Raw genomic sequence first — 23743 nt, forward strand, 5'->3', positions numbered from 1 at the left:
ATCGATATAAAAGGGGGCTTGAGCCCTTGCCCTTTTTCTACACCACCCCTTTGATGCCCTATTGACAGGCATGTAAAAAGGGCACTTCACTGTGTGTATTACCTCTGTACTGTGACATCACTGTGTGTATTATTCCTGTACTGTGACATCACTGTCTGTTATTCAGGAATACTACACACAGTGATGTCATAGTCACAGGAATAATGCACAGTGATGTCACAGTACAGAGATAATGCACACAGTTATGTCACAGGATAGGGATAATACACACAGTAAAGTGCCCTTTTTTTTTTTTTTTTTACTTGAGCCCCTGCCCTCCAAAATGTCTGTGCACGTCCCTGACCCTAAGGGTATGTTCACACTAGGGATCGTCCGATATCGATTTTTTTAGGGCCGACACCGATACTCTGTGGAGGTTAGGGCCGATAGCCGATAACTTATACCGGAATATCGGTAGTGCGGACCCCGGGGAACAGGTAATTATAAAACCGGGGATGGGGGAGGCAATGGGGCTGCCGCGGTCTCTGGCCGGGGGGTTCGGTGGTGGTGGGGCATTATCAGATTATTGGCAAGGTAATTGCCGATAACGTCCAAAATCTTGAATATCGGCCGAAAATATCGGCCAAACCGATAATCAGTCAATCCCTAGTTCACAGAATTCCGCATTCTGAACATTATCATCAGTATGAATGGGTCTTCTGCGAGACCCGTCCACACTGCGGAATTTCAGCGACAGACAATTCTGCAGCTGAAATTGTTCTGCCCAAAGAAAGAACATGTTCATTCTTTGCGTGGAATTCCGTCAATACTGCATAGCCGTCAATGGTGAGGGCGCAGTGCTTCGCGGTCCTACCGCTGAAGTATTTTCGTTGGTGGCCGCCTGACGGAATCTCCGTTTGCGGAATTCCGCTCGCAGAGATTCCGCAGTGTGAACGTACCCTAATAGAGATTAATGGCAAGGGATAAGAAGCTGGATACCCCTGTTTTTGGAATCAGAGGGCTTTCCATCTATTGGACCCCTAGGCAGTTATTTCATACCAAATCGATATATATGATAAATGTATTTAATATGAAATCTCTATTTGTGTAAGGCTGCTTTCACATGTCTGTATTATGAATGCAAGGTCCTGGTCCAAGCATGGGTCTAATGAGCCAAACTGAAAGCCTCATAGATAACTATGTGCCACAAATGTAGAAAGAAAGACACGGGCATACATCCGCATGTTATACATTGGTCTATAGTAGTGTTTCTCAAGACGACCCCCCCCCCCCCCCAACAGGTCATGTTTTCTGGATTTCCTTAGTCTTTCACAGGTGAAATAACTGGTGATGCCTGATTCACTGACCAGAATTATATCACCTTTGAAATACTAAGGAAATCCAGAAAATATGACCGGGGGGGAGGGTTCTTGAGGATCGCGCTTAAGAAACACTTGTCTATAGCCTCTCAGCAGAATTTTGACCACTAACCTCGGGTAGTTGGCTTACATAGTGTTGCTAAAATGTATACTATTTCACAGCCCCCTATTTCAAATGGGTCCCGATCTTGAATAGTATGCTGCCAGGCAGCGACAACAATCACAACAACGCCAGTGCCAATAATGGGAGCAACCCAGTGGTCCGGCAGCCCTACTACTACCAGACTTAGCCCCCTGGCTCAGGGCCATGCCCCCCAAACTAGTACCTGATATTTGTTGAAATTGAGAAGCAATAGATGAAGATATAGCAATGGATGTGGGGCCTTGTCTTCCTTTCTATATTTGTGGTACATTCTGTCCCCTCGTTTTTTTGTTTTGTTTTCCTTGGTCTGAGCCATTCAGGCTTGTTCAGGTCTTTTTTCCCGTGAAGTGGCAAGTGGGCACTTATATGCGTTTAGGCAGCCCGCTCTATTCCCCCGATCGCATATGCGGCTGACATGTGCGCTCGGGACAAGGAGCGGGCGCCATTACAGTTCTTCTCGGCCGGACCATAGCTCCGCCCACAGGGCTGGGAGCTCTCAGAGGCGCTAAGCAGCCTCCAATCAGCGCCGTGGGCATGATTTCCAGTAAGAAGGGGTCAGTTAGTTAGTGCCTTGCTTCAGGCACGCCCCTCTCTTCCTATTGGCTGGCCTGTTCCTTCACTCTAGCTGCACAGAGCAAGTTCTCACTGCAGCTGACAGGGGACACAGACTTGGGTGAGAAAGTTCCTGTCTTTTTTTTTTTCCACATTATGTCCGTACCCAGAGCTGTTCCTCCCTCTAAACAGAAACCTGAAACTTCAGTGACTTATTTTGTCTGTAAGCACTGTAATACAAAGATGTCTGGCTCTTCTGAGACCACTTGCCCTGCCTGCTCCACTGCTCCCCCAGACCTTCTAGTACCCCCTGATGCCCTTTCGGTCCCGGTGGGACAAACCTGAGTTTCTTCCCTGACCCAGTATATGGCTGACTTGACCCAAGTCTCCTGTTCGGTGGCTGAGGCCTCTCGAGAAGTGGTGTCCGCCTTGAAGGAGTCTTCCCTGCGCAGGACCTCTGTGAGGGCCCGCTCCTCGTCTCCACATACTTCACGCTCTCACAAGCGTACTAGGGGTGCCTCGTCTAACACTTCCATTGAGTCTTCAGATAGACGTGAGCGTTTCCCTCGTGGGTCCCCCCCCCCTGTCATCTGGGCACAAACGTCGCTCCTCCAGAGGACGTTCTCGGAGTCGCCGCTCTGCCACGCCAGAGCCGCGTACATGGTCAGGGTCGCCCCCCCTCCAGGACTGCCTCTACTCATTCACATTCCCCTGGTGAACTGGTGGACGAGGCTTCTGAGCCGGCATCTGACTCAGAGGACCGCTCGGACTCAATTGCAACGGTGAACTCATTGGTGACAGCCATAAGAGACCCCTTTCACTTAGAGGACCCAGGAACTTCGGATGTCAATCCAGGAGTATCCTTTCATCGTGCTAAACCAGCACCTCAAAGGTTCAGCTCTCACGCTGACTTTCACAACATTCTGGAATCTGCATGGAAACATCCAGAGAAGAGGTTCCCGGGAATCAAGACAATTCAAGAACGTTATACGTTTGACAAGGACTTTTTATCGCTAAGGTGGTTTCCCCTCCCTCAGTGGATCCACCAATCTCCTGGATCTCTAATGCGACTACACTGCCTCTGGCAGATGCTGCTGCCTTCAAGGATCCCACGGACAAGAAGGTAGAATCCTTAGCGAAGTTTGCTTCTGAAGCAGCTGGCTCTTCTCTTCTTCCCATCTTCGCCTCGACATGGGTGTCCAAGGCCCTGTCAGAGTGGTGCCAAAAGCTCCATCAGGATATCTTAGCGGGATCCCCCCCCCAGAGGATCTATCTGCTCTGGCTCTCCAATGCTCTAAAGCTGGGGACTTTCTGTACGCAGCTTCCATGCAGTCAGCCCGTTGTTCTGCCTTTGCTGTGGGTCACATAGCGGCTCTCTGCCGCTCTATATGGCTTAAAGCTTGGAATGCGGATGCCGCTTCCAAAGGTCCCTCACTGAGCTTCCCTTTACGGGTGGCCGTCTTTTTAGCAAACGCCTTGATGAGATTATCTCTGAGGCAACGGGAGGTAAGAGTTCCTTGTTGCCTCAAAATAAGGCTTGCCCTAATTCCCAAAGGAAGTTCTTTTCCTTTTGGTCCTTTCGGACCTCTGGCTCCAGCAAAGGGTCCGGGCAGGCGCCCTCGCGGGACAAGAAGGCTCACTCGTTCCGGGCACGCACGTCTTGGAAGTCGGACTCCAACCGGTCCGGCCGTTTTGCGCCCAAATCAGGCAACCGCAAACCCACTTCTGCATGAAGTGAGGCCCCCACTCGCAGTTTCTTCTCTGGTGGGAGGTCGTCTCTTGCTTTTTCAAGACATCTGGACCTCACACATTCAGGACTCTTGGGTCAGGGACGTGGTGTCCAACGGTTACCGAATAGAATTCGCCTCCCTTCCGAGGGATCCCAGGCCCCCCGGTCTCCTCCTCTGGTGAAGCAATTTCGAGCGGCTCTCCTGTCTCTGCTTCTCCAGGGGATTATCATTCCCGTTCCTCCAGGGAAACGGTTTCGGGGTTTCTATTCAAATCTTTTTGTGGTCCCCAAGAAGGACGGTTCTGTGCGACCAATCCTAGACCTCAAGCGTCTCAACCGTCACCTTCTCATCCGCCACTTCCGAATGGAATCTCTCCGTTCGGTGGTGGTGTCCCTGGAACAAGGGGAGTTCCTTTCATCGGTGGACATCAAGGATGCCTACCTCCATGTGCCAATATTTCCGGGCCATCATCGGTACCTCCGCTTTGCGGTTCCGGAGGGGCATTTTCAATTCGTAGCCCTCCCCTTCGGTCTAGCCACGTCTCCTCGGGTCTTTACAAAGATCCTTGCGCCAGTGATGGGCCTGTTACGGTCTAGGGTAATCTCGGTAATACCCTATCTGGACAACCTTCTCATCAAGGCTCCAACCAGAGCCCAGACTCTGGAGAATCTGGACGTCACTCTCCACACTCTGACTCGCTTCGGGTGGGTGGTCAACTGGGACAAGTCAGTCCTCCGTCCTACCCAGTCTCTAACCTTCCTGGGACTTCGATTCGACACGGCCTCTGCCCGAATTTGTCTTCCGCCGGAAAAACGTCTGGCGCTCCGGTCGGGGGTCCGCTCCCTTCGGACCCAGGTATCAGTCTCCATCCGCGCTTGTATGGAAGTCCTGGGTCGGATGATGGCAACTATGGAAGCCGTACCCTTTGCCCAGTTTCATTACCGCGCCCTTCAACTGGTGATTCTTTCTCGATGGAACAGGTCTCCTCTGTCCCTTGATCGTCAGATTGTTCTCCCTCGCAGGGTCCGTCAATCTCTGCTCTGGTGGCTCCGCTCCCCCCTTCTTCTCCAAGGGCGGTTGTTTCTTCCCCTTCGCTGGCAGGTTGTTACAACGGATGCCAGCCTGTCAGGCTGGGGGGGGGGGCGTGTTCAGGGATTGGATGGTTCAGGGACTCTGGTCTCTCCATGAGACCCTTCTTCCGATAAACATATTGGAATTACGGGCGATTCTTCTTTGTCTTCTTCATTGGGAGTCCTGTCTTCAGTCCCGTCCTGTCCGCGTTCAGTCGGACAACACCACGGCCGTGACGTACATAAATCGACAGGGCGGCACTCGCAGCTCGGCAGCCATGGCTGAGGTGAATAAGATTCTCACCTGGGCAGAGAGCAAGGTTCCGGCGATTAACATTCCGGGAGTGCTCAACTGGGAAGCGGACTTCCTCAGTCGGTCCTCACCCGACCCCGGCGAGTGGTCTCTACATCCGGAGGTCTTCGCAGCTCTGCGACCTCTGGGGCATTCCAGACGTGGACCTCTTTGTGTCCCGGCACAATCGGAAGATCCTTCCTTTTGTGTCCAAGTCCCGGGACCCTCAGGCTCTGGCCGTGGACGTCCTAGTGATTCCTTGGGCGGGGTTTGCCCTACCCTATCTGTTCCCCCTTCTTCCGCTCCTTCCCAGGGTGCTGAGGAAGCTCAAGGCAGAGGACGTTCCCGCCATTCTGGTAGCCCCAGATTGGTTGTGGTACGCCGACGTAGTCAGGCTCCTGGACCACGCTCCACTGTGCCTTCCGCTCCGGCCGGACCTGCTCTCTCGGGGTCCTCTCTGCCACCCCAATTTACAGTCGCTGCATTTGACGGCGTGGCGGTTGAGACCGCGGTTTTGAGGGCCCGCGGGTTCTCTTCCCAAGTCATTCACACCATGCTCAAGGCTCGTAAGCCCTCCTCCGCAAGAATTTACCACCATACTTGGCGGTCTTATTTTCGTTGGTGTAAAGCTCAGGACTTCTCCCCGGTAACCTTCTCGGTTCCCCATCTTCTCTCCTTTTTGCAGTCGGGGTTGGAACTGGGGTTGTCTCTCAGTTCCCTTAAAGGTCAGGATTCGACCCTTGCTGTTCTTTTCCAGCTGTTCTCATGTCCGGACCTTCCTTCAAGGAGTGGCGCACGCTGTCCCTCCTTATCGGTCACCCTCTCCCCCTTGGGACTTGAATTTGGTTCTGAGTGTTCTTCAGGGTGCACCCTTTGAGCCCCTTAGAGAGGTGTCTCTCCGCCTCCTTTCTCGAAAAGTGGCGTTTCTTGTTGCTATCACCTCCATCCGGAGGGTGTCTGAATTGGCAGCTCGTTTCTGGTGATCCACCAGGACAAGGTTGTTTTCCGGCCAGATCCTTCCTTTTTGCCTAAGGTGGTCTCGGCCTTTCATCTCAATGAGGACATTGTCCTCCCGTCCTTTTGTCCTGCTCCTTCTCATCCTAAGGAGCGCTTGCTACACAAGCTGGATGTAGTTCGAGCTGTTCGGTCTTATCTCTCCATCACTTCATCGTTTCGTCAGTGTGATTCCTTTTTCTTCCTTACGGAAGTTCGTCGCAAGGGACAACCTGCTTCCAAGGCCACCATTTCTCGGTGGATTCGGTCCGCCATTTCAGAAGCCTATCGCTTTAAAGGGAAGATTCCTCCTTTCAGGGTTGTGGCTCATTCTACCCGTGCTGTTGGGGCATCCTGAGCTCTCCAGAATAGAGCCTCGGCCTCGCAGATTTGCAAGGCAGCTACCTGGTCGTCTTTGCACACTTTCTCGAGGTTTTACCGGGTTCATACTTTTGCATCGGCTGATGCTAGTCTGGGTTGTAAAGTGTTGCAGGCGGCAGTGGATTGGCCGTCTGCCTGACTGCTTATCTGCCCACCCAAGGGACGGCTTTGGTACGTCCCACGGTCTGTGTCCCCCAATGGAGCCGATAGAGAAAAGGAGATTTTTGTTTACTTACCGTAAAATCTCTTTCTCGAAGGATCCATTGGGGGACACAGCTCCCGCCCTTTTTGGGATTTTCCTTTGGTTCTCTGTCCGAGGGTGTGTTCAGTTATGTTTTTTTCTTCTGGTTCTCGGACAGTTTTGGGTTTTTCTTTGGTCTCCTCCTATTGCTCTGGAACTTAAACTGATTAGCTCAGAGCCTGAAGGCGGGTATATCCTGCTCGGAGGAGCAGATTTTTTTTTTTACCACCATTGTGTCACACCTCCTAGAGACAGCTGCATACACCCACGGTCTGCGTCCTTCAATGGATCCTTCGAGAGAGAGATTTTACGGTAAGTAAACAAAAATCTCCTTTTTATTATTTTGTTAAATTTTTTTACACTTATTGTTTTTACACTTTCTTTTATACACTTTTATTTATTTTTTAAAACTTTTTTTAATGGTTTGCAATACCTAGCATATAACTGCAATGCTTTGGAATACTATCTGCCAGTTTTACACTGGCAGGCAGCATATCAGGACGTGCCTCAGGCACGTCCTGACAGGCAATAAATGGGGCAGACCTGGGAGTCCTTGTAAAGATTCCAGGCTGCCAAGGTAACCAGCAGCACCCCGCGATCGTTGCCGGGTGCTACAGGCGAGAGACAGAGGGAGCGCCCTCCATCTGTCTAAACTCCTTACAGCTCGCGGTCGTTTCCGACTGCGACTGTAAGGGTTAAACTGCCGGGACCAAAGTTTTCTTCGGTCCTGGCAGTGCGGCAGGTCCCCGCCCACCGGGGATCACACACAGCACCCCGCGATTGCGCTGCTGGGTGCTGCAGGGAAGACGGAGGGAGTCATAATATTTACAGCCCGCGGTCACTTCCGACTGCGGCTCTAAGGGTGCCAGGACTGAAGTTTACTTTGGTCCTGGCAGTGCGGCAGGGTCCCGGCTGTGTGTTACAGCCAAATCCCTGTCGCTATCTCGTGGGTGCACTGGGCAGCACCCATGAGAACCATGGAGGAGTATACACGTCCTAATGGCGGAACGTGCATCCAGCCTGGACGAGTATACACGTCCATGGTCCTTATGGTGTTAAACAAAAACCTAGACCCTCATAAATGGGGGTAGTTAAGGGTTAAATTAACTATCCTATATTTTAAGTGGACATGTAAGTAACATGTGACCAAGTATTATCAAAATATCTCCAGCCATTTGGAAGTTATGCAGTAACATATATTTCCCATAGACTTGTATGGGACTTTAAGCCAAAACCCCAACCCTGGCAAATAGGGGTGAGTAAGGGTTAAAGTACCTATCCTATGTTTGTTGTTGACATATTAGTTACGTGTGTCAAGTTTCATGTTAATATCTTTAGCCATTTGAACGTGATGCTGGAACATACACACACACATACACACATACACATTGGCCCAGATTTATCACTATTTGTCACTATACTATTTATAACTGTTTGAGAGAAAAAATTTAGAGATTTTTCTACAGCAACCAATCACATAACGAGCTCTGGTAAAGTGAAACCTGACTTGTGATTGGTTGATGTGGGAAAATCAATCATTTTTTCTCACAAAGTTTGATAAATCTGGGTCATTGAGTTTTTATATACATATATATATATATATATATATATATATATATATATATATATATATATATATATATATATTATAAGCTAGTACTAGTGTTAGTTTGATAATACAAAATATTTGGTTTACAGTTATCCCTGCTGAGGATCCATCATGGACAGAAGTCATACTAAAAGAAAGCACCGTAGTAGAAGTCATTCAGAGTCTCATAACAAATCTGTGAAAAATAAATCTACTCGCCACAGAGACGACGACAGCAGCAGCAGCAGCAGCGCTTCCCCTTCATGGAAAAGTTCATCTCGTGTCAAATATCATGCTGATATCTCCAGAAAAGGTTGGTGATGACACATTTAGGACACCCTCCCTAATTTCTGGCAGTGTCCCTGTCGCACCTAACCTTTTTGAATAACATTTATAATCTACAGGGTGGGCCATTTATATGGATACACCTTAATAAAATGGGAATGGTTGGTGATATTAACTTCCTGTTTGTTGCACATTAGTATATGTGAGGGGGGAAACTTTTCAAGATGGGTGGTGACCATGGCGGCCATTTTGAAGTCGGACATTTTGAATCCAACTTTTGTTTTTTCAATAGGAAGAGGGTCATGTGACACATCAAACTTATTGGGAATTTCACAAGAAAAACAATGATGTGCTTGGTTTTAACGTAACTTTATTCTTTCATGAGTTATTTACAAGTTTCTGACCACTTATAAAATGTGTTCAATGTGCTGCCTATTGTTGTTGGATTGTCAGTGCAACCCTCTTCTCCCACTCTTCACACACTGATAGCAACACCGCAGGAGAAATGCTAGCACAGGCTTCCAGTATCCATAGTTTCAGGTGTTGCACATCTCGTATCTTCACAGCATACACAATTGCCTTCAGATGACCCCAAAGATAAAAGTCTAAGGGGGTCAGATCGGGAGACCTTGGGGGCCATTCAACTGGCCCACGATGACCAATCCACTTTCCAGGAAACTGTTCATCTAGGAATGCTCAGACCTGGCACGTTCCCTGAGTTTTTCCAGCAAGATGGTGCACCACCACATTATGGGTGTCAGGTCCGAGCATTACTAGATGAACAGTTTCCTGGAAAGTGGATTGGTCGTTGTGGGCCAGTTGAATGGCCCCCAATGTCTCCCGATCTGACCCCCTTAGACTTTTATCTTTGGGGTTATCTGAAGGCAATTGTCTATGCTGTGAAGATACGAGATGTGCAGCACCTGAAACTACGGATACTGGAAGCCTGTGCTAGCATTTCTCCAGCGGTGTTGCTATCAGTGTGTGAAGAGTGGGAGAAGAGGGTTTCATTGACAATCCAACACAATGGGCAGCACATTGAACACATTTTATAAGTGGTCAGAAACTTTTAAATACTCAGGAAAGAATAAAGTTATGTTAAAACCAAGCACATTGTTTTTCTTGTGAAATTCCCAATAAGTTTGATGTGTCACATGACCCTCTTCCTATTGAAAAAACAAAAGTTGGTTTCAAAATGGCCGCCATGGTCACCACCCATCTTGAAAAGTTTCCCCCCTCACATATACTAATGTGCCACAAACAGGAAGTTAATATCACCAACCATTCCCATTTTATTAAGGTGTATCCATCTAAATGGCCCACCCTGTATATAGACATGTATAGAGTTCCTGGCTTATGACTAAAGTTAATGCATTATGTATATGAGCATACTGTACTGCATTTACTTACATTTAACAAAACCAGCTGCATGTTTTTTCCCTATTGTTTGTGCCACAATATGCTATGTTTATTTCAGAGAAAGGAAAGAGAAAGATGAGCTCTTCATCATCTTCATCATCAGAGAAGAAGAAAAGACGGAAGCGGAAGGATAGCACATCATCTTCATTTAGCTCGTCGTCATCATCAAGAAGTTCAGAGGAATCAAGAGACAGTTCAAAGCACAGGAAGAAAAAGAAAACAGACAAAAAGGTTAAAAAAAAGAAAAAGGTGAAAAAGAAAAGCAAAAAACATAAGAAAGATTTGGTCAAAGTGAAAGCCCAGAAAACACCAATCATGACTGAAGATTTCCATCCTGGACCCTCTCTAGATCTGTGGCAGAAGGAGTCTATGGAAAACACTGGCCCAGGTAAAGAAGCTGTTATTCTGTGTGACTTAATTTTAATAAGGAGTGCCTGTAAATTTGATCAATGTTCATACGGTATATGAATCTGAATTTGTTTCAATAACAGACTAATTCACCATAGCGATATTGTTTCTGTTTGTCTACAAGTTTTAACTGATGAACAAAAAACTCGTATTCAAGCAATGAAACCAATGACCAAGGAAGAGTGGGATGCCCGTCAGAGTGTTATCCGCAGAGTGATGGATCCTGAGACTGGTAGAATAAGGTGAATGTACTGCTTGTGACTAAGCACTGCTATTTTATGTTTACCTTTCACAGACATCCAGCCTTTTTTAAACAGAACCACTCTTTCTTTGAAATTATTAAAATAATTGTAGCTTGCTTTTCTACTTGCAGTAATCAGTAAATACAGGGTGGGCCATTTATATGGGGATGGTTGGTGATATTAACTTCCTGTTTGTGGCACATTAGTATATGTGAGGGGGGAAACTTTTCAAGATGGGTGGTGACCATGGCGGCCATTTTGAAGTTGGACATTTTGAATCCAACTTTTGTTTTTTCAATAGGAAGAGGGTCATGTGACACATCAAACGTATTGGGAATTTCACAAGAAAAACAATGATGTGCTTGGTTTTAACGTAACTTTATTCTTTCATGAGTTATTTACAAGTTTCTGACCACTTATAAAATGTGTTCAATGTGCTACCCATTGTGTTGGATTGTCAATGCAACCCTCTTCTCCCACTCTTCACACACTGATAGCAACACCGCAGGAGAAATGCTAGCACAGGCTTCCAGTATCCGTAGTTTCAGGTGCTGCACTTCTCGTATCTTCACAGCATAGACAATTGCCTTCAGATGACCCCAAAGATAAAAGTCTAAGGGGGTCAGATCGGGAGACCTTGGGGCCTTCGGGAGACCTTGGGCCCCCCCCATGTACTGTATGTGTAGGTTATGGGGGAGATTTTTTTCAAAACCTGTGCAGAGGAAAAGTGGTGCAGTTGACCAAAGCAACCAATCAGATTGCTTCTTTTTAATAATGCCTCTCAATAATGAAAGAAGCAATCTGATTGGTTGATATGGGCAATTGCATAAATTTTTCCTCAGGTTTTGATAAATCTCCCCCAATGTATAGTGCAGCTTTCTTCCCAGATAAGGCTTCTTTCACAATGCCGTTAGCACACGGCAGTGTAAAAGCCGTCAAGGGAGCCTGGGGAAATAGTGGGAGAAAAATTACTGCTGGTGCTGCCTTTTTCTCCCGCTATTCCTGTCAAGAAAAAAAAACTTGCCCGATGACCCCCATGATAGTAAATTGGGGCTGCAGGGACCCGTTGTTGCCTGTTGCTCCCAATCACGAAAATGGCAATTTAAGTCACAAAAAAACAAAAGGAAAAAACTTCGACGGCCGTTCTTGACGGGGAGCAACAGTGAGAAAGTGGTCTAATTTGCTTTGTTTTTTAAACAGTCCCTATGTAATGTACAATACAGTAGTCGCTAAACTTACAATGGCCTTGGGTTACAATATTTTCAACATACAATGGTCTTTTCTGGACCATTGTGACTTCAAACCGTTAGTGTATACCTAACTTGCTTTCATTTTCATGTATTTGTGCTCCCACTGGAACATATACATTTACTTACCAGCACTGTATCTGTTTATTGTGCAGACTTATTAAAGGTGATGGTGAAGTACTTGAAGAAATTGTAAGCAAAGAAAGACACAAAGAGATCAATAAGGTGTGTATGTGTTAGCAATGTAAGTACAGGTTTTCATTATGTTGTTAAAGGGGTTATCCAGGAAAAAACTTTTTTTATATATCAACTGGCTCCAGAAAGTTAAACAGATTTGTAAATTATTTCTATTTAAAAAATCTTAATCCTTTCAGTACTTATGAGCTGCTGAAGTTCAGTTGCTCTTTTCTGTCTAAGTGCTCTCTGACACGTGTCTCGGGAACTGCCCAGTTTAGAAGCAAATCCCCATAGCAAACCTCTACTAAACTGGGCATTTCCCGAGACACATGTCATCAGAGAGCACTTAGACAGAAAAGAACAACCTTAACTTCAGAAGCTCATAAGTACTGAAAGGATTAAGATTTTTTAATAGAAGTAATTTACAAATCTGTTTAAATTTCTCGAGCCAGTTGATATATATATATATATATAAAAAAAAGTTTTTTCCTGTATAACCCCTTTAAGAGTGGTTGACCACTGTGAAAACTTTCTGCCACCAATAAGCTGGTGATGGTATTCTGCAGGTAGGGCTCTGGAGAACCTGGCAGCAAGCATTCGATCCCTCTTTTGCAGTTACACAGTTCTCATAGAAATAAATGTAGTGTCTATGTAATGAGTGAATGTGCCAGGACCTAAGGAGCCTGAGACACTGTTTAATCCCTGTCTGTTCAGTCATCCTATAAGAATATTTAATCTGTTAGATGCAAGTATATATAAAGTGTTTACAGGCAATTTTAAACAACTCTCCGGCATATCAAAACAATACATATTTTAAGAGGTGCCTTTTTTAATAGTGTTACCTGAATAACTGCTATAACAAGTCAAAAAAGAGGGGGGAAAAAAAGTTACTTAACCTTTATGACATGAGGTAGCTAAGGGCTTCTGTGGGTTCCTGAAAATCTGACAGATATGGACCCTTTGCTACAAATTCTCTCAAACATAAAGAAGAAAGTGGGTTAAGTCACAGCACTTTTATAAGGGGGCGATTTATCGGCCCGTGTAAAGGTTACATTTTTTTGTTGGCTGATTAGATTTTTTGTGCAGCCATTTAAATTAGTTACCGGCCAAACGTGGCCCTATGTAAACAGCTTGTGCGGCTGACAATGATGAATTTAAAGGGCCACTTGAATAATCAAGCTTAATGAAAGGTAAGGCTGCATTTTCATAACAAACTTGTCTAGAGGAACCGTGGTGCAGTTGCCCATGGCAACCAATCAGATTGCTTCTTTCATTTTTCCCAGGCCTCTTTAAAAATGAAAGAAGCGATCTGATTGGTTTCTATGGACAACTGCACCACTCTTCCTCTGCACAGGTTTTGATAAATCTCTGACTATGGTTCATTTTCCAAAGGTAATGAGTTTTGTGACGTGGTCTGCTGTGGCTTTAGTCTTGCCTTGTCTTCTTTAGAAAAGTGTCTAAGCCCTGACAGTCTTCAAAAAGTATTATTCTCATGGGCTGAGCCATTAGGATTAGGAAAATGGGCTAAATCAAAGACCAAATTGTCACCAAGACAAAAACTCTTGATTTTCTCATAGCAACCAATCACAGTTCAGCTTTCATTTCTTAAATCGCTCTGCTAAAATAAAATCTAAGCTGCGATTGGCTGCTATGAGCAAATCCGACCGTTTTTGACAGATAAATATGGGCCAGAATCTTCAGGGGGCTCACTTGAGAAAGAGTGCGGTTCCTTATTTACTTTGACCTGTATATTATATTTTTCAGCTTGCAACCGCAAATGATGGCTTATCTTTTCAGATGAACTCAGGGATGTTATAATGGCCATTTTCCAGCAAATTGTTGGATTTTCATGTCTACACGTCCTACTTCCAAGGTATATTTTCAGACAAAAGACTATGTTAGAATCGTTATTGCTTAAAATGTTGTACAGGGTTCACACTATGTATGAAGTGTAATATTTTTCATAAAATGACAAATATTGTCATATTAGCACTTCAGTCTGTTCCTTTTCAGTTATTTTCCATGCTAAATAAAAGTAGGACTGTATTCCTAAACTTTTAGTTGGATAGTTTTTTCATATATTTTTTTTTTTTCATACGAAGTTAGAATAGATTATAGTACATCCCTATGCACACAACGGCACCTGAGTAAAAGGATAACCAAAACATAAAAAATAAGATCAATGTTTTGAGGTCATATGCAAAGGGGAGACCAGGTAGTGTGAGTTAAAAATTGCTTATAACTATCAGACGTCTACTGATCATTGCTCAAGAGATTTACACCCTGATTTGTGTTTCTAGGTGGTGTAGTTTCTAAACACTTGCATGGGTTTCCCCTTGTTCTTAAGGGTCCCCTGCATGGGACTGTTTTTTTTAATTTTTTTTTAATTTTTTCAATCTTGCTCCCGCAAGGTGTTTGGTCCACTCCCACCCAACATGCCACCCCGAGCCATTTTGAATTTGCCACACACCCCAGTACCATTTTTTTTTTTTTTTATCTTTCCCTTCCCGCCTCTCCTTACTTCCCTTCCCTCTGATCCCCTAGTTGTTTCTCATCTGTCCTGTGTCCTTCAGTATGCTCCTACAGGCTCAGGAGCAGGGTCTTGGTGGATCCAACAGTGATTTAAAGTTGCCCCCTCCACTTTAAACCAGTCAACAGCTCCCCCGAGTTTGCAGTCTGTCATAGAGGCTGGATCTGCGGTGTAGGATTTGGGGGACCTGCAGGCATAGAGCCTGACCGCTTGCAGCAGCCTCATTCCCACCCAATCCAAAAAAGTTGTTATAAAAGAATCCTGGGCAAGTCTGTCACTGTTTTATGCTGCCTGCGGATTGGGCAGCATGAAACTATTACAAATATATGATTCAGGCTGAATCGCTGCACCGTTTTTCATACTCATGACAGGGCTTCCGAGTCATCTGGGTAGTCCCTGGTGGCTTCTCCCCACCCTACCAGTCATGATTTCTTATCATGGATTTATTAGCATTACCACATGCTACTGATAAAAGTAATGCTGTAGTACTTCATGATGATTAATAACTTCATGTTTCTCCCCATTTTATGCCACTTATAAGGAGTCCTTATGAAGCAGTTGGAGAGGTACCTCCAATCAGCAAATAAAAAGTTGTTGTGGACTGTTAATGCTGTATTTGGGTACGTTCACACTGCTGAATTCCACGCAGTGAACAGTACCATCAGTGTGAATGGGTCTTCCCCGAGACACGATCACACTGCGGAATTTCAGCGGCGGACAATTCCGCTGCTGAAATTGTTCCACGCAGAGAAAGAACATGTTCATTCTTTGCGTGGAATTCCACGAGTACTGCATAGCTGTCAATGGTGAAGGCGCAATGCCGTACGGTCTTACCACTGAAGTATTTTCGGTGGCGGCGGCCGCCTGACTGAATCTCTGCGTGCGGAGATTCCACAGTTTGAACATACCTTACATAGTCTTTCTCCTCCAGAAGCAAATCTCCGTATTGCTGTGATGTAGGCAACCACAGGGGCTCAGATTAATGCATTATACCTAAGGGCACATTCACACTACAGAATTCCCAAGAGGCAGCAGCCTCTTATTGGCTTTAGAGGAATTCTGCTGCATCGTGCCCATTGCTGAATTTCTCAGCCACAGAAATTCAAATTCTGGGGGGCGTGGCGTGACGCTGACGAAGATGGCCGCACGGTGTTAGTGCTCCACCATGAGGTCCTCTGCCCGCTACTTCTGCCCGGACCGCTGTGCTATTTATGGGGAAATCCTTGCGGAGGACCCCTAGGAGACCCCCCGCTGCTGTCCACCTGCCTCCAACGGCATCACAAAGTTCCTGGGCCCAGCACTACCTCGGGGCTCTGCTGGCCTACACGCCGGTGGAGCCCTGCCTACAGCATCTGCTCCCGGCCAGGTCCTCCGGCGCCTCCTGCATCGCCGGCCGCAACCTCCGTTCTATGTGTGCTCCCGGCCCCTGGGGACCTCCGCTTACCTGCCCTGCGGTCCTCTGATCCTGAGGGGGAAGAGCCCTGCATGCAGCCCAGGAATACTGGTGCGGCTGCTGGATCCCTGGTCTCTCCGCGGCTCTCTGCAGCAGTGAAGGTAGGAGCTGCGGACTCAGGCGCACGGCTGCGCTCTCCTCTTGTCTGCCAAGGCTCTCCGGCACAGTCTCCCGGCTCCTCCAGCCTCTCATCTCCTCTGCAGTACCCTCAGCATAAAGGGCTGCAGGTTGCCCCTCTGTCCACCTGGGCTGCCATTGTAAAGGGGTCCTCCATCTCACTCCCCCTGTCACCTGACCTGCCTGCCTCCTCCGCTGCTGAGGTGCCCCTGTCTGCCTTATCAGGGGCCCTGCAGGCCACCCTGGACTGGACAGCTCCCTCTCCCCTCCTGGACCTGGGGGATTCTGCTGACCCCTCTGCCTCTAAACCACCTCGGGCACCCCGCCTGCTCACTTCGCCACAGGGGTTTTCCAAATCTGACTCCCTGGCCGCTGTACCATCTCCTGCCCAGATGCCTGGCTCCCGCTCTGCTGGGGGGGGGGGGGGGGGGGCTCATATCCAACTGTATCAGGATCTTTCTTGGATCACCCTCCGGAAGAGGCACATGCTTCAGCCACTGTTGGCTGTCCTCCGGCAACATCAAATTCCCTACCGCTTGATCTTTCCTTTTGCCCTGCAGGCTCGCAGGGAGGGACGATCTGCTGTTTTAAGGGCCTACTCGGATATCCCGGCCTTTTGCTATGCCTTGGATATTCCGGCGCCCCAAGTGATGAACTGGGGACTCTCACCGCCCCCTCTGCCTCTTCCTCCTGTGTGGCATCCGGTCCGGAGGGAATAGGAAGACGACTACTCCTGGCTGGTCTGGCACCCCTCCTGTGACCTGAACGTGAGATGCTGGCTGGCGTCCACTTCCTGAATGTGATCTTTGCTACTCCCCGCTGTACGTTTTGGACTGCCCTCTTTGTTGTTCTTTTTCTTGAGTTATTGGGCAGTAGAGGCTTTCCTACATACCTGCATTCCTTAGCTATAGCGGTCTTTTTTCTCCTAATTGCCTTTGGCATGACCTTGTGGGGTGGTTCTTTCTGTGCTGGTTATTTCTTCCTCCATGGTGTTCTCTCATCTCCCCACTGAGGTCTTCCCAAATGCCGTGGTGCCCGTTGGACACCTCAGTATTCTAATATTGCTTTTGATTTATGCCTCCTCTATGGCCTTTTGGTCATTGGTTCATTCCTTGTTTTATTGTTCCTATTGTTTTATTGAATGTATGCATTATTCGTCTTGTTTTTCGCTGTCTGTCCAGTTTTCTCGTCTCCCCCTTCCCTCCTGCCCCGTCCTTTCTTCTTTTTCAGGTTTCTGGAGACTTCTGTGCTTTTTCCTCGACCTTGTTCTGCTTGCAGAGCTCGTGGTGCTGGGATTCCCTTTGCGGTGTATGTGTGAGTTTACTCTCTACTTTAGCTTCTGTGTTCTCCTGTATCCTTGACCATGGTTAGGTGTGTCTCCCTGAATGTTAAGGGCCTCAACTCCCCTCCCTAAAAGGCGCCTCTTGCAAAGGGAGTTGATAACGCAGAGAGCTGATATTGTCTTTCTTCAGGAGACACATTTTGACCACTCTGGCTCCTTTCAGTTCCTTTATCATCTCTATCCGCTTGCTCTCTCGGCCTCCTGAGGTAGGAAAATGGCCGGGGTAGCAATCCTCATATCAATATCCTGTCCTCTCCAGGTCTCCTCCTCTTCCTTCCTTGATCCTCATGGGTGATTTGTAGTGGTGGAGGGCTCTTTGGGTGGGAAACTGTTTCTTTTATGGAACATCTATGCCCCTAATATGTCTCAGATACCCTTTTTGCATCGGGTTCTTGCGTAGCTCCACAAATACCCTCCGTCGGCCTGGCTCCTTGGGGGTGATTTTAACCTTATTTTTTCCCCTGCCTGGGATTGCCATTCGTCTCTAGGTAACCCGGTCCCCCCTGCTCAGCTGCGCCTTGCTACCCTGTTCCGACGGACCATATGTTCCTCGTCCCTATATGACTTGTGGCGGATTAATCACCCTACTGATCGTTTTTGTTTTACTCCCATCCTCGTAAACTGCATACATGAATTAACTACTTTTTTTGGTAATTTACCCATGATGTGCATGCTCTCCTCTGCTTCCCCAGACCATGGCCTGCTGCTTCTGTCGTTTTCAACTTTCTTTTCTTTCCCTCGGTGCTGTCATTGGCATCTCAACTACTTTTTGCTTAAGTCTCTGCCCTCCTGGGAGTCAAACCAGGCCTCTATCACTCTTCTCAGGTGGTCCTCTGGGAGGCTCATAAGTCGGTCATCCAAGGGCATTTATCACCGTGGGCTCCTGTCTAAAGCGTAACGGCCTGGCCCGGTCCCGGTAGGGGATCCCGCAGTCTTTTTTGCACTTTTTGCTTATCTTGATTCCCAAACCGGGGAAGGACCCGCATGATTGCTCTAGCTATAGGCCCATTGCTTTGCTCAATATGGATCTTAAGCTTTTTTCTAAAGTCCTGACGGCCCGTCTTGGTTGCCTCCTCCCATCTCTCATCCATAAAGATCAGGTGGGTTTCATCCCCTGTATACAGGGGGGTTGACAACATGAGGCGGGTAGTTAATTTAATTGACCTGGTGAATCGGCGGTCCGACCAGGCAGTTATCCTTAGTTTGGACTCTGAAAAGGACTTTGATAGGTTGGGCTGGCCTTTCCTTTTTGCCACTCTTAGAAAATTTGGGATCACAGGTCCCTTCCTTGCTGCACTACGGGGCCTCTACTCTTCCCCCAAGGCCTCCCTCAAGCCTCCTCTCCATCTTTCCCTCTACACAATGGTACTAGGCAGGGTTGTCCGCTCTCCCCTCTGATCTTTGCTTTATGTATCGAACCTCCTGGCTGCCATGATCCGGGGATGTGCGGACATCTCGGGAGTTACTCAATGATAGGGAATTCAAAATCTGCCTCTTTGCTGATGATGTCCTTCTTACTCTCACTAAACCTCTGCTCTCTTTACCTAACCTATATAGGGTCTTGTGCACTTATGGTGATGTTTCTGGCTAAAAGGTCAACCTCTCCAAATCTGAAGTCTTGCCTTTGAATCTCCCTCCTCCTTTGTCTGCTCAACTACGGGCTTCCTATTCCTTCCGGTGGTCTCCCTCTGCCATTACCTATCTTGGCGTCCGTCTCACCTCTAGTTACTCCTCTCTTTATTCTACTAACTATATTCCCCTATTCAGTATATCTCTTTTTTTCGGTCGGATAGCGGCGGTTAAGATGACTATCCTTCCCAAGTTACTCTATTTTTTCGAGATGCTTCTGGTTCGGGTCCCGTTGGCTGCGTTAAAAGCCTTTCAATCCGCCATTTTTCGCTTCATATGGGATGGTAAGAGACATCGACTACCGATGTCGGTTATGCTTGCGAGTAGGGATGGGGGAGGTCTGTCTGTGCCGGATGTTACTAAGTACTATTGGGCTGCTCACTTACGTCACCTGGATGCATGGACTACATGCCGTGCATAAAGTCGCTGGATGGAGGTGGAAAAATTGTGGCTGGCCCCGATCCACCCCAATACGTTTCTCTGGAGTCGCTCTCCCCCACCTTCTCTCTCGGGCCCCTTGCTAGGTCCTATAGCCTTCTCTCTGTATTTCTGGGGCTACTGCTCTAGGAAATATCAGCTCTTCTCTTGTGTTTCCCCCCTGCAGTCTTTCCTCTACCATCCATCCTTCCCTCCGCTTCGGGTCTTACTTCTCCTATGGTAAGAGAATGGGGGGGGGGAAGAGGGCTTTTCTGTTGGGCAGACTTGGTCGACCCCCTCGCTCGTATATTGCTGCCTTTTGAGGATTTAGTCTCCCGCTTTAGTCTTCCCTCCTCCGAACGGCTTCATTATCTCCAGCTCAGGCATTTTATGATGTCAGAAATGGGGACCCATGAGGTTTCCCTGCCATAGGCTTTTGAGCGGCTAAGCCATTCGGGGCCACAGATGAAAGGTCTTCTCTCTGATATTTACTTGATTATCATAGCCCCTCCAGATGGTGGTGCCCCAACCCATTGTTACATGAGCTGTTGGGAGGAGGTTCTGAATACCACTATCACCCTCCTTCAGTGGCGAATTATTTGGGAGAGGGCTTCCCGGGCATCCATTTGTACAGCTTACAAGGAAACACAATTTAAAATGTTTATGGGATGGTATCACACCCCTGCACTGCTAAATACGTTAAATCCCAGTATCCCGCCCCAATGTTGGCAGTGTGCTGTGGGGTTGGGAACGCTCTTACATATATTTTGATCCTGCCCCCTGATTGCTCCCTATTGGGTAATGGTGAGACACCTGGTGGAGGATGTGGTAGGGACCAGGGTTCCTCTGGACCCCATGGTATTGTTGTTTCTCTCCTGTAGATCTCTCCCTAAGAAACCTTTTAAACTCTTTATGCACATAGCCCTAGCGGCCCTATTGCTAAACATTGGAAGTCTCCCTTGCCTCCATCAGAAATGGATCTGATGGCCAGAATTGGGGAGATCGGTTCTCTCGAGTCCCTCACCGCTTCCCTTAACAATACTCAGTCTCTCTTCCTCTCTGTATGGGAACCCTGGGATAGGTTTGTAGACCGTCAGCCTCCTTAGCTTGCTTACTCTTTTTCATCTTCCCCTTTCCCCTCCTTTCCCTCCCCCATCTGTCTTGTGTTCCTGTCTTTGGTAGGTGTTTATCTGTCCTTCCTTGTATAGTTGTGGTGTTCTTGGTAACATGGATAGATTCTATAGTGGACCTTATGGAGCATCCCAGGAGTTAAAGGGGTACTCTGGCCCCCTCAATGAACATGCTCCGGGGACTGATTTTAACTGGGGTCCCGCCGCCGCCGCCATCAGGCATCTTATCCTCTATCCTTTGGATAGGGGATAAGATGTCTAAGCACCGGAGTACCCCTTTAACTCTTTCTCTAGAGCTAAATTTGCTTGAGTTATTTGTGTTTGACTTGACATTTTGATGTTATGAGCCTCTCTCTCTGTGTTGCTTGTATTTGTACTTATAAAAATATAAAACTTCAATAAAAATTTACAGTTGAAAAAAAAAAATTCAAATTCTTAACTCTGCCGCAAGAATGAACAAACGTGTATTTTGGTGGAATCTGCTCAGATATTTATTGCCGTCAATGGTGACACTGTAGTGTGAATGCACTCTAAAAGGGTGCTGTAGTTCCCATCTCTGTGCATAGTCTAATTTAAATGCAAAGATTTAACACATTATTCAGGAATAGAACAAGGGTTAAATATGGAAGATTATCATTTAGAATCAGATGCCTGAGCTTTAAAATAAATAAATAATTGAATGCGTAGAACAGGCATCATATCTGTACAGACTGGGAACATTGTAATTGAAGCAAGATGTCCAGTCACCTCTGGTGACTCTGATGTTTGGATGAAGTGTCCTCTGTCATAAACAATCAGCCATACACTTCAGCCAGTCGCCTTTCAGCTGGAAGAGCCTTTACACTCATATCTTGGCAGGATGGAGCAGAGTCTGTCAGCAACTCATTATGTGTGACACTGCAGGAAGAACTGCCAACTGCTCACAAAGATGGCAAGAAGACATTTCTCTGCAGCACATAGCCTACATACAGCAATTACTGAACTACTAACCAACACTTCAGCTGCTGGGGACAATTAATAAATGCATAGTCATTTAATGTTGTGCATTAACAAGTGTACTAAGATAAATAACTTTAATGGACACCTGCAAAATTATTAAATGCTGAATTTTAGGGCACCAAGAATAAGATGACAGTCCATGAATTCAGAATTACTTTGAACTCAGTGGCAGAAAGTGACATCTAGATTATTATTTTTTGGACATTTACACACCTCATACCACTGTGTCACGGTAAACTAATACTCTATCCACACTTGATTTTACCTTCCATTGTGCGTTTCTCAGTGTATACCTCCCATATGAACAGTCAGGTACCTCACCCATGAAACCCCACTTAGGGACCCAGGGCGTACATATACGCCCTGGTACTTAACCTCTTCAGGACGCCAGGCGTATGCATACGGCCTGCATCCCGAGTCCTTAAGGACGTGGGGCGTATGCATACGCCCATAGGAATTCCGGTCCCCGCCGCGAGCCGGTTAGGGGCCGGACCGGGATGCCTGCTGAAATCATTCAGCAGGTATCCCGGCACATCGCCGAGGGGGGGTCCTGAGACCCACCCCCCCCCCCCCCCCCCCCCATGTCGGCGATCGCAGAAAATTGCATGTCAATTTAGACATGCGATTTTCTGCTATTCCGGACTGATCGGGTCTCTGGTGACCCGATCACCCGGAAAATAGAGATGATCGGAGCTGTCAGTGACAGCCCCGATCATCCTGAGGGATAGAAGCGAGGTCGCAGTGCTGCGATCTCCTCCTATCCCCTGCCATTGGTCAGAACTGATTCTGACCAATGGCAGCGCAGGACAGTGGGTTGCCATGGCGACAGCAGAGATCACGGCGTAGGTAGGGAAACGACGGTGGGGGGGAAGGGGGCAGTAAGCAATATTTACTGCTGCCCCTCCTTGTGGGTGCCAAACTGCAACTCCCAGCATGCCCAGACAGCCAAAGGCTGTCTTGGCATGCTGGGAGTTGTAGTTTTGCAACATCTGGAGGGTCACAGTTTGGAGACCACTGTTACAGTGGTGCCCAAACGATAGCCCTCCAGATGTTGCCAAACTACAACTCTCAGCATGCCTAGACTGCCCAGGCATGCTGGGAGTTGTAGTTCTGTAACATCTGTCCCTTCAGATTTTGCAATTTTCATGAAATTTTTGAAAATTGCTGCTCTACTTTGAAGCCCTCTAATTTTTTCAAAAAGTAAAAATATGTCCATTTTATGATGCCAACATAAAGTAGACATATTGGCCCTCATTTACTATTGCAAACCAGGGCTGTGGAGTCGGAGTCAGAGTCTGAGTCGAGGAGTCTGACGAAATTTTGGGTACCTGGAGTCTGAGTCGGCAAACAACTCAGACTCCTACTAAATTTAGATTGGAATAAAAAAAAATATAAAAAAGCAAGTTTAAAAGTCCCAAATCACAAAAAGTTATAATTAATGAATTCGCTCTGTGCAGTAATGATCGGCGATCGCCGGGGTCCCGCTGCTGGGGACCCCCGGGATCGCCACTGCGGCACCGCACGCTCATTACTGCACACAGCGAGCGAGTAATGACGGGCGATACAGGGGCCGGAGCATTGTTACATCACGGCTCCGCCCCTCATTATGTCATGGACCGCCCCCTCAATACAAGTCTATGGAAGGGGGCGTGGAGGTCGTCACGCCCCCTGCCATAGACTTACATTAAGTGGGCGGGCCATGATGTCACGAGGGGCGGAGCCATGATGTCACGCTGCTCCATCCCCTGTATAGCCCATCATTACGCACAGAGCGAACTCTCTCTGTGTAGTAATGAAAGCGCGTGCCGCAGTGGCGATCCCGGGGGTCCCCAGCAGCAGGACCCTGGCGATCTGACATCTTATCCCCTATCCTTTTGGATAGGGGATAAGCTGTCTAGGGGCGGAGTACCCCTTTTAACTTGACTATGGGATTCTACTAGGGAAATCATGTTTTATAATAAATGCCCCTTCCTGGATCCTCCCACTGCCCTATCTTCAGCA

General features: G+C 47.3%; 1 protein-coding gene across 7 annotated transcripts in view; it reads left to right on the forward strand.

Moving 5' to 3' along the window:
* ARL6IP4 (ADP ribosylation factor like GTPase 6 interacting protein 4) overlaps nt 1–23743 on the forward strand; it is a 51004-nt gene that overhangs the window by 5068 nt on the left and 22193 nt on the right. For 3 of the 7 annotated variants that reach the window (XM_056535692.1, XM_056535702.1, XM_056535674.1), the window contains exons 2-6: nt 8458–8660; nt 10110–10439; nt 10584–10701; nt 12104–12173; nt 13890–16639. In XM_056535692.1, the coding sequence (XP_056391667.1) occupies nt 8480–8660; nt 10110–10439; nt 10584–10701; nt 12104–12173; nt 13890–13943 (753 nt within the window). In that variant the 5' untranslated portion in view covers nt 8458–8479 and the 3' untranslated portion in view covers nt 13944–16639. Of the gene's footprint in view, nt 1–8457; nt 8661–10109; nt 10440–10583; nt 10702–12103; nt 12174–13889; nt 16643–23743 lie in introns of those variants that run through there. The other 4 variants (XR_008847162.1, XR_008847160.1, XM_056535683.1 and 1 more) reach the window with 4 other exon arrangements.

The sequence above is a fragment of the Hyla sarda genome, chromosome 1 (genome assembly GCF_029499605.1).
Source record: "Hyla sarda isolate aHylSar1 chromosome 1, aHylSar1.hap1, whole genome shotgun sequence".
NCBI classification, from domain to species: domain Eukaryota; kingdom Metazoa; phylum Chordata; class Amphibia; order Anura; family Hylidae; genus Hyla; species Hyla sarda.